The sequence below is a fragment of the Anser anser genome (assembly GCF_964211835.1).
Source record: "Anser anser genome assembly, chromosome: 1".
Classification (NCBI taxonomy): Eukaryota; Metazoa; Chordata; class Aves; order Anseriformes; family Anatidae; genus Anser; species Anser anser.
In genome coordinates, this window is record NC_139720.1 from 25,011,440 (window position 1) to 25,020,670 (window position 9,231).

The 9,231-nt window shown below is 37.6% G+C and overlaps 1 protein-coding gene across 3 annotated transcripts in view; it reads left to right on the forward strand.

The window, feature by feature from the left end:
* Positions 1–9,231, forward strand: part of FAM3C (FAM3 metabolism regulating signaling molecule C) — a 39,884-nt gene that overhangs the window by 10,188 nt on the left and 20,465 nt on the right. For 2 of the 3 annotated variants that reach the window (XM_083803110.1, XM_083803111.1), the window contains exons 2-5: positions 3,955–4,015; positions 6,591–6,695; positions 7,813–7,842; positions 8,031–8,154. In XM_083803110.1, coding sequence (XP_083659236.1) covers positions 4,003–4,015; positions 6,591–6,695; positions 7,813–7,842; positions 8,031–8,154 — 272 coding nt within the window. In that variant the 5' untranslated portion in view covers positions 3,955–4,002. Of the gene's footprint in view, positions 1–1,869; positions 1,956–3,954; positions 4,016–6,590; positions 6,696–7,812; positions 7,843–8,030; positions 8,155–9,231 lie in introns of all 3 variants that reach the window. The other variant, XM_083803112.1, reaches the window with a different exon arrangement.

A 9,231-nucleotide genomic window follows, 5' to 3' on the forward strand; every position in this document is an offset into this window, starting at 1 on the left:
GGGTTGAGTTAGCCGTGCGCTGCCCTGTACTGAAGGAAGAGGTTTCTAAACTCACAAATACGGCAACTTCCTGCCCAGTTGCTGTTTCTCTGCTACTTTTTTCAGTGAGCACATCATACCCTGCTAGTTCAGGGAGAAATTTTGCATCAGTTTAACAAAGCATTCCCTTCTTATGTTTTGTACCATTCAGTATTTCACCTTTACGTGCTGGATTTTTATCCTCATAGCCATGCTGACTCCCTGGTTTGGGCTGAAGTTTAATGTCATCTAGACCTTACAAGAGGAAAGTCTTCAACAGATATGGTTGTTGTGAAGAGATGACACATCTGCACCCTTAGTGCTGAGTGGGATCATAGGAAAAGGACAGCGTGTTCCTCTGGCCTCATTACAAGTTGCACAGGATTCCTTTTGATAAAGTAGGAATATTAGAAATTTAGTGGAATATGGCAAAATGGCAGTGGTGCTCATCTTGTGTGTCAAGTACAGAGATGTGGCTGTGCCGTTTATAACTAGAATTTATTCTTAAAGAACATCTGGATGGAAGATTTAAGCATGCAGTTCTTACTCCTTCTTCTAATATACCATCCTGGGAAGTAATAACTTCCTTTCTCAAGAAGCAGAGAAAAATCACCATTTGAAAGCACTGGTTTTACGTTCTTCTATGGATAGCTTTTTATTTCAGGAACCTCGGTACTGCATGTAAAGGATTTGTTGGTGTCTTTTCACCATCCCAGTTTTGTACCTTGCCTGATGGACTGCTAATTTCTGCACTGAGGAAACAATCTGAAGAAAAACAAATTCCATGTTTCACAGTCATGCACATCCCCAAACCCCCGTTTTTGTGACTTAGAGCTGTTGATCCCTTCTGTTGCTTGTTTCACGGTGCTCCCCTGGCTCTCATGTCTGTAAGGGGATCTGCTTTACTCATCTGCCTGTGCATCCTCATGTAGGCTGCACCTCCTGGGTGCTAAACGTGGTAAATAAGGGCCTTGTTAGCCCTTCTGCCCAACAGAAGTAAATCCTGTTGACATAGTAACAAAGTGGTTACTTATCTTCTGGCCTTACAAATGTCTGATAATATATTTGGGTTGTAATTTTACTGACCCTGCTTGATTGGGATGTTATGTCAAAGAGGACAAAAATAGTGGTGGTGTTTTTTCGTTTGTTTTGTTGGTGGTAGGTTTTTTAGCTAATTTCTAAAGCATTTGTAAGAATGTTGTTGCTGCTGGTTTTGTGCATCTGAGTCTGAGCTACTTCATTTTTGGTCTTTTTTCTTTTTTTTATTTTAAAGTAAATTAAGCACTATGAGAAATTCTTAAATTGTTTTTTTTATCATTTCTGAATTCCAATTATGAGGTCTAATACCAAAGACGTGAAGTGATGGTCTATGGGCATTCATAAATGGCTAATAGACTGTTCTTTAATTAAAAAACGTGGTAAGATAATATTGTATTGGAAAAGATCATTTTGTTCATAAGTTAATTTCTCTTGCACTTGGAAAATGCTGTGCAACGTATGTCTGTACTGTAGTGTCCCTGTATTTATTCTGTAGATCAAACCCCATCACTTTTTGGAATAATATATTCTGTACTGTCATTTAGGAAAAAGAGTATCTATGTAACTTAAATTCCTTTCAAGTTACGGCATAATCTATGAAAAATGAAAAGAGGAAACTATATTTTCACTGCTGACTTGAAACAGTATTGTGGTTATTCAAACTACAGACAGTGTTTACTTTAATGTTGATGAATTTTCGGGGGGGGAGGGCGAGCAAGAAGAGAGCTTAGAATAATTCTGTAGGTGAACTTTTAAATAAATTTCTTATATCAGTTGGGCCCTGATTGTAATCATTTGTTTCGTTGCTTGAAGGTGTTTGTCTAACAACAGTGCAACATCACTGCAGAAAATGGAAGCAAGATGTATGTCGTGGATTGTGCTTGTGCAGGCCTGTAGAAGTAAGGCATTGTATATCGTATGTAAAATGCCCCGCCATGGTTCTTTATACCTTCTTATACGATAAGTCTTCCACTGAAAGAAGATACAGTGGCTGTAGAATATAGAATATATGTGGACATAAATAAAATGGATGTACTGTGTCCATAATATGCTATGAAATTTCCCTTGTAGTATAACCTTAGTATTCAGATACTTGTCTGCTCTTCAGTTTTTACACTGATATTTATTTTTCAAATTCTCATGGAGTAGAAATATTTCTATACTTGTATTTGATCTCTAATGTTTTTTCTCTGCTGAGCTGTTTTTTTTAATTATTTTTTAAGTAGTACATCGTAATGATGGTGTTTTTGGCAAAGAGGATCTGGACACCAATGATTGAACTTACAGATTCTGATTTAAGTGAAAGCAAAAAGTGTTTATATAATATCAGGTTTTCCTCCCTGGCCTAGACTCTGAGAACTATGTTTGGTTTTGGTGATCTTCTCAAATGATTTGTGTTTCCTGACTTCTAGTCTTAGTGTTTCAAATAATTTCTAAAGATAGTATTTTTGATGGTATTCAGAATGACGATATAGGAGCACAGAGCATTAGGGCTACTGCAGGTTTTGTGATAGGTGGGTGTGGGACAGCTACTTCAAATAAAATGATGATTTCTTACATGTTTTCAAGTTCAGCCTTAGTGTAGGTGATCCAACATCATCACTGAATGGCAATAGTTATTTACTGCAGTAAGTGCAATCACTTATGCGGTAAAATGCAAATTTAGAAGCAGATTTTCTTTACTATTACAGAATGTTCCTTGTCCGAATGCCTCATGTATTTCCGAAAGTAACCAAGAGCTCTCCTTGCTTATGATCATAGTAACAGAGGAGATGGAGTACACTACTCGAACTGTTCTGCTTCCAACCAAAATCTTACTTTGGTTCATTAAAAAATAAATGTTTACATGCTTAAACTATCTAAATATTGTAAAAGGAATTGCAGTGTTTCTAATGGACCTGTGGTAGGTTACCATGAAAGACCACAAGACCATATGGTGTTTGCCATACCTGCTTTGCTTGGATACCACGTCAGTGCCGGGGGTGCCCAGTGGTCAGCTGCTTTGCTTTGTGCTTCTCGAGTCGGGAGTAAGGGGAGACTTGGCAGAAGGTGTCCCGACTCAGTGCGGTTTGGGCGTGGTGTGGCCAGGAACAGTGTCATCGTACAGAGCCAGCAGCAGCGGTCTTGTAGGCAGAGCCCAAGGGATGCTGAGGAGGAGGAGGAGGTGGTGGTAGCCTTTGAGGAAGGCCCGTGTAGGTTGTGGCACCTTTGACTTCATGCAGTGTCAAGCTCTTCTAACAAGAAACTTTTGAGTGTTCACGTGGCTTTTGCTCCTAGGCAATGATTTTTAGTTTACCCTGAAATAGTCAATTCTAGCGTTGTTGCTTCTGCTACCGTTGGCCATAACGTGAATCTCCTGGATGCTGCTATGAGTGACAGATGTGTTATTGCATTTCTGTAATACAAGGATCTCGCAGTTCCATTGAATGCTTTATCCCAAAGAACAAAGTGCTTATATCTTTTCTCTCCAAGGTATGGTTTATTATGTTAGGTTACCAAATAGCAACTTAACATCCAAAAGTCAATAGGATTTTGGAGCAATGCACATAAATTGCTGGCTTTTAACACATAGCTTTAAGAAATCAAAGACTGCTTAGAAAGAGCTCTGTTAAATACTTATGCCATAGATTAAAGGGTTGAAAGTGAATGGAATTTGTAGTAGATTTGATTAAATGAAAGTAATAGTTTTTAAGATGTCTTGTTTCATGGAGTAACAAATGAAAGTGATACATCAGAGATCCATCATCAATCTTCTTTCCTTTACTGTTAGTGTGAAGAGTTAACTATTTTGTACAATCATCACTACTGGCTAGAAAATCCACGGTGTTTTTACAGTTAACTCATCACAGAAGTGCTAATTAGACTAATTACAATGGTGTGCCTTTTTCCCCCCCATAGGTGGCTTTTTTTAATGCAGTAGTGTTGTTTCCTGGCTGAAGATTAAAGATGAGAATAGCAGGTAAGCACACACACTGAAATTGGGCTTTTGTCATTTGTGAAACAATCTGTAGACAGCATTAACAAGTTGTGACGGTAATATAAGGTTTTAAAGTAAACATAACTGGCAGAACAAGCATTGCTATTCTGTTTAACTGGAACCTGCTTTGGAATTTGGGATAGTCTCAGAGCAAACAGCTGGTTACAACACTTCCTTCAGCTGATCTGCAGTGACAGTTTAAGATATCATGACTTGATCTACTTTGGCTGCTAACTGTAAGATGGTGAAGGAACAAGGAAATGGTCAATTGATGGCTTAAGCAATTTCTTCTCGGCCCCACACTGCAACCAAAAGTTCCATGCACTTCTATAATATAGTGTCTTCCTGAATGGTGATAGGGAGGTTGAAAGCTATAAAAAGCCTTTAGTAGAGGTATGTTACTTCAGTACAGTGTTTGAGAAACTGATTTGACTTGACAGAAGGTGCAGCGGTTATTAAAAAATAATACTATAAGAAAATATTGTTTTAGACACTTTCTTGCAGTTGAATAGCCTGCTACATTTGTGTGGCAACTGAGCAGGTTTGGCATTCTGATGCACTGCACTTTAATCAAAAGTGGTAGTGGTAGTTGCAGAAGGATCAGCTTTTGGCTTTCCTAGGAGACAGTGACATCCTCTTTTCCAAGAGCGTTGCACGTTAGCGTTATTGATGAATTAAACTACTCCTGATTTTTAAGGTTGTTGTTAGTCAATGTACTTACGGAATATCAGTAAGTATAACTGTGAGCAACCTGTTAAAGCAAAGCTGATAAAGAACTGGGAGAATGCTGTGATTTTTAGAAGATTGCCAAATCACCTGGAAGATGGTTGACTTTCCCCAACCTCTTTTTGTCTTCCAGCTAACTACTTCTGTCACTAAAACCTACAGACAAAAAGTTATGGTGGTTCATACAGAATGTTTAACCTGTAGCAAACAGGCTTGTTTTGGTTCAAATACTACACAAATATTCAAGGAGATTTCTTGCCTCCCACTTAGAGGGAGCACTTAAAATTCAGTTGAAGGGGTCAGAATATAGGTGGAGAGGAGGGTTAGTGCTCATACTGAGTACTTGTTCATCTCGCCTACTATCTGCTGAAACAACATGCTTTTCAAGTACCACTTGCTGTGTGACTCATTCCAAAATCTGGTACCATCTTGTCTTTTTGAGCAAACGTTGCTTTGAAGCCCTTTCTTTTCCACTTCTTAATTTATGTTCAGATCATCTGTTTCCCTTCAAATGCATTTATCTTTGGAGCTCCAGTGTAATGTTTTTAAATTAAGTTTGTATCTCTGTTTTCCTACATAGTAGTATGTATACAGTCACACATGTGAAACGGGAGAGGAAGTCCAAACTGCGAGCAAACAAAAGTCTTTTTCTTCTTCTATCTTTTCTAGCCTTTGGAAGGATTGATTAACATCTTTCATCCTTCTGAAGAAGGCTGAGTAATCTATCTATTTTAAGCTTTTCTAAACAGCCTAATCTAAGATTGCAGGAGTGCGTGTTTTTTTTTCTGAACAGTTTATTTGGATGGCCATCTGAGAAACAAGTGTGCTGTAGTGTTGCTTCTTTCAAACAGTTTGACATACCGAGGTGAGACAGGAAGGTGAGATTGAGCAGACGCTTCCTCACCTAACTTCTCTGACAGTCATTAATTTACGAGAATATAAAAACAGAATATTTTTTTAAAATATATTGAAAATGATGTTAGAAAATGGCAGAGTTCCATTTCAGATTTAAATTGCTCTGGTTGTGTGCTTCCAGTTCTTTTTCTTGGAGGTGGCTTGACTGCTCAGCACTGGAGTAAGTTAAGCTTGTTAAAATTTCAAGCCATCTGAGACCATAACATATTAAAAGGGGCAGGGGTGAGGAACTGCTTTTTGTTACTTTTTAAATTAGATCTTCAAAGTTTTCTAACTCTTGTCGAAGGCCTGTAATTTATTTTCTTATTATTTTTATGTAATGCTCAGACCTGACTGACCAAAGGAGACAAGCTACGTTATATCAGCAGATCCCTAATCACTCAGTCTGGTTTATCTGTTAAAACTGAGGTATCTCAGTCTGAGGGGGAAAAAAAGAAAGGGAGTATTCATGAACAGTGAGAAACAGATACAGAGGACTAAGAACAGGGAAGTGGGATGGAGAGGGCAGGACTTTCCACTTGGACAGCAGCCACTAAAATCAGCGAAGTTCATCTTGTTAAGCTGGGTTTCCACAGAAAAGTATGTGGTTTCTCCTGGCTGCTGAGGTGTGTTGGTAAACCGTGATGTCAGAGAAGCATGAAGCTTGCAGAAAGAACAAGGTGAGTTTTCATGGCTGAGAGCATGGTACATCTGTTATAGCAACCTGGTGAAGTGGCTCAGCTGCATCCTACATCGCGATGTTGTTTTTTGTGCAGATTACTGTTCGGTGAGTCCACAATTCCTCATTGTGTTTCTGAGTTCCTCTTGATGTCACGCTATACAAATTTTTCGTGTAGTTGATTTTGACAAACTTAATCTTATCGCTTACAGATTAATTTTTGTTAAAACTGGTTTTTTTTCCTCCACTTCTGAATAGGTGCTGCAAAGTTGGTGGTAGTTGTAGCAATATTTTTATTGACATTTTATGTCATATCTCAAGTGTTTGAAATAAAAATGGAAGCAAACTTAGGACACATATTTGGTAAGTGATAAGTCACTGTTTTCTGCAAACATCTGTTAATATTTATTTGAGCCGTAATCAAGAATAGCATATTATTTTACTGTAAGCTTGACTTAAGCTCTTATGAATTTTGTGTATTTTAATACTATTGCCCATATGAAATATTTAACCTACTTCATTAATCAGTTTGATTCTCTCACCTTCCAAGTATGCATTCGTTTTTACCCTTTTTTTTTTTTTTCTTGCTGGTAATTAGTCATAGTCCGGGTTTGTAAACTCTGTGACTTGAATGATGTCTCTGGAATTCTACACTCTGCCTTTCTGTTGCTTAAGCACTTCAAAATTCTGTGCTTTGGGTGGGATTTTGTTGTTTGCATAGTTACACTGCCATGTTCAATAATCAAAACATTTCAGATGTGCTGAGTTCTGTGCAGAAAATAATTACCAGCTTAGATGACGTAAAATTCAAGATATATGTTTTGAACCAACTTTATCTTGAAAGGGACTTTCCATTTTGGGCACATGGATAGGGTTCATGCTGTTTAACTCAGCTTACTGCAGTGTGGGCATACATCTGAACCAGTCACCAGTGGCATCATTAATAATTATTGAAGAGAGGTGTCTTTGCATATTACAGATGAACTGTAGGTATGTGTGATGTCACTTGTCCTTCCCCATCCTGAGAAAGGGAGTCATGAACGATAGGGTTCAAATACACCTAAACTGCAGAGTTCCAGGGTTGAATGAAAGGAATCACATCCTTGTGAAGGTTCTGATTTGTAGCACTTATTTTTGACAGGCTCAAATTCTGTTGTAAGACAGGAATTAATTTCACTTCAGCACCCACACCTCCACAGATCCCTGGTTGTTTTGAATTTTTATCTCCATGTTTTTTTATTTTAATCAGCGATCCATAAATTAAGATAGTTCTTCTAAACATGTTCCCTGACTATTTTCATTTTTCTGCCATGTAAAGATTAATGTTTTTTACATTGTAGCCTAGTGTTCATATGTATTTGATACTTTATTTCAACCAATCTATTTTTATAGAAGCATTGAAAGGTTTTAAATTTATAGGATATTTTATAGCAGATGACATTTTAATAGTAACATCTTGTAAAACTCTTTTGCTTTTCAGCTAGATCAGCATTGGATGCAGCTGCACGCTGTGAGTATTCATATGCATGTGTTACTGCTGTGACTTGCTTTCACTAATAGTAGAAAGAATGTTGAATTTTCATAGTTTGGAAAGTCTTAATTACACTTTAAATGCAATCAGAAAGTAATTTTCCTCTTTCCCTGATTTTCCTAAATTCCTGGTTTTCTCTAAAATCCTGTTTTATTTCCTTTTGAAAGCCACAAAACCTCCAAGATACAAATGTGGGATCTCTAAAGCTTGTCCTGAAAAACATTTTGCGTTCAAAATGGCAAGTGGAGCAGCAAATGTAGTTGGACCTAAAATTTGCGTAGAAGATAACATGTAAGTACTTTTACCTGTTGTCTTAAAATATCTCTTTCAACTGCTGCCTTGGATTGCTTTGTGCACAGAATTGTTGATTTAAATGATTCTTTGTAGATTTTGTTTTGTCTACAGTATGACCACATGAAAAAATTATACTTCATTATAACTTAATCTGTGATGAAACGTATTTAATACTCTGCAGTAAATGCTGAGATGTATGCAATTTTAATGCATGCAAGATAGCTAACAGTTTATTTTAGGTTTAGAGGCTTTTGGAGTAGTGAGACTTTATGCAGTCAGATACAGTTTTTCCTCCAAGTAACTTGTTCTTGTGTCTGTAATTGTAATTCAGTGCACAACTGTTGTCTTAAGTAATTACTTTTGATACTTCTAATTGAATGTAATCAGCTAAAACTGCTGTGGATTGTCTTTTGCCAGTCATTTTTTTAAAGTATCTGTTTACATTGTACCAGTGACAGAACATATTTTCAACTTTTCTTTATCATATTTCTTCAAAAGGAAAAAATATTTTAATGATTGGTAGTTAGTTGACATCAGCACAATTAAGTAAATAAACTGTAAAATTGAACTGTGAAATGAATCATAGAATCATTTACGATCTTGAAGGTCTTTTTCAACCTCAAATCCAACCATCAACCTGAGCAACCAAGCCCATCGCTAAACCATGTACGGTAGTACCATGTTCATATTTCTCTCAAGTACCTCCAGGGATGGGAAGCCTAGAACTTCTCTGGACATCCCATTCTAATGCTTGACAACCCTTTCCCTAAAGAAATTCTTTCTAATGTCTAATCTAAACCTCCTCTGGTGGAACTTGCGACTGTTTCCTTGTGTCCTATTGCTTGTCACTTGAAAAAAAGACCGACATCCTCCTCACTGCAGCCTCTTTTCAAGTAGTTGCAGGGAGTGATGAGGTCTCCCCTTGGCCTCCTCTTCTCCAGACTAAAGAACCTCAATTCCCTCAGCCCACTCCGCGTAAGTCTTTGGTTTCTACTCCCTTCACCAGCTTCATTGTTCTTCTCTGCACACACTTAAACAACTCAATATCCTTCTTGTAGTGAGTGGCCCAACGCA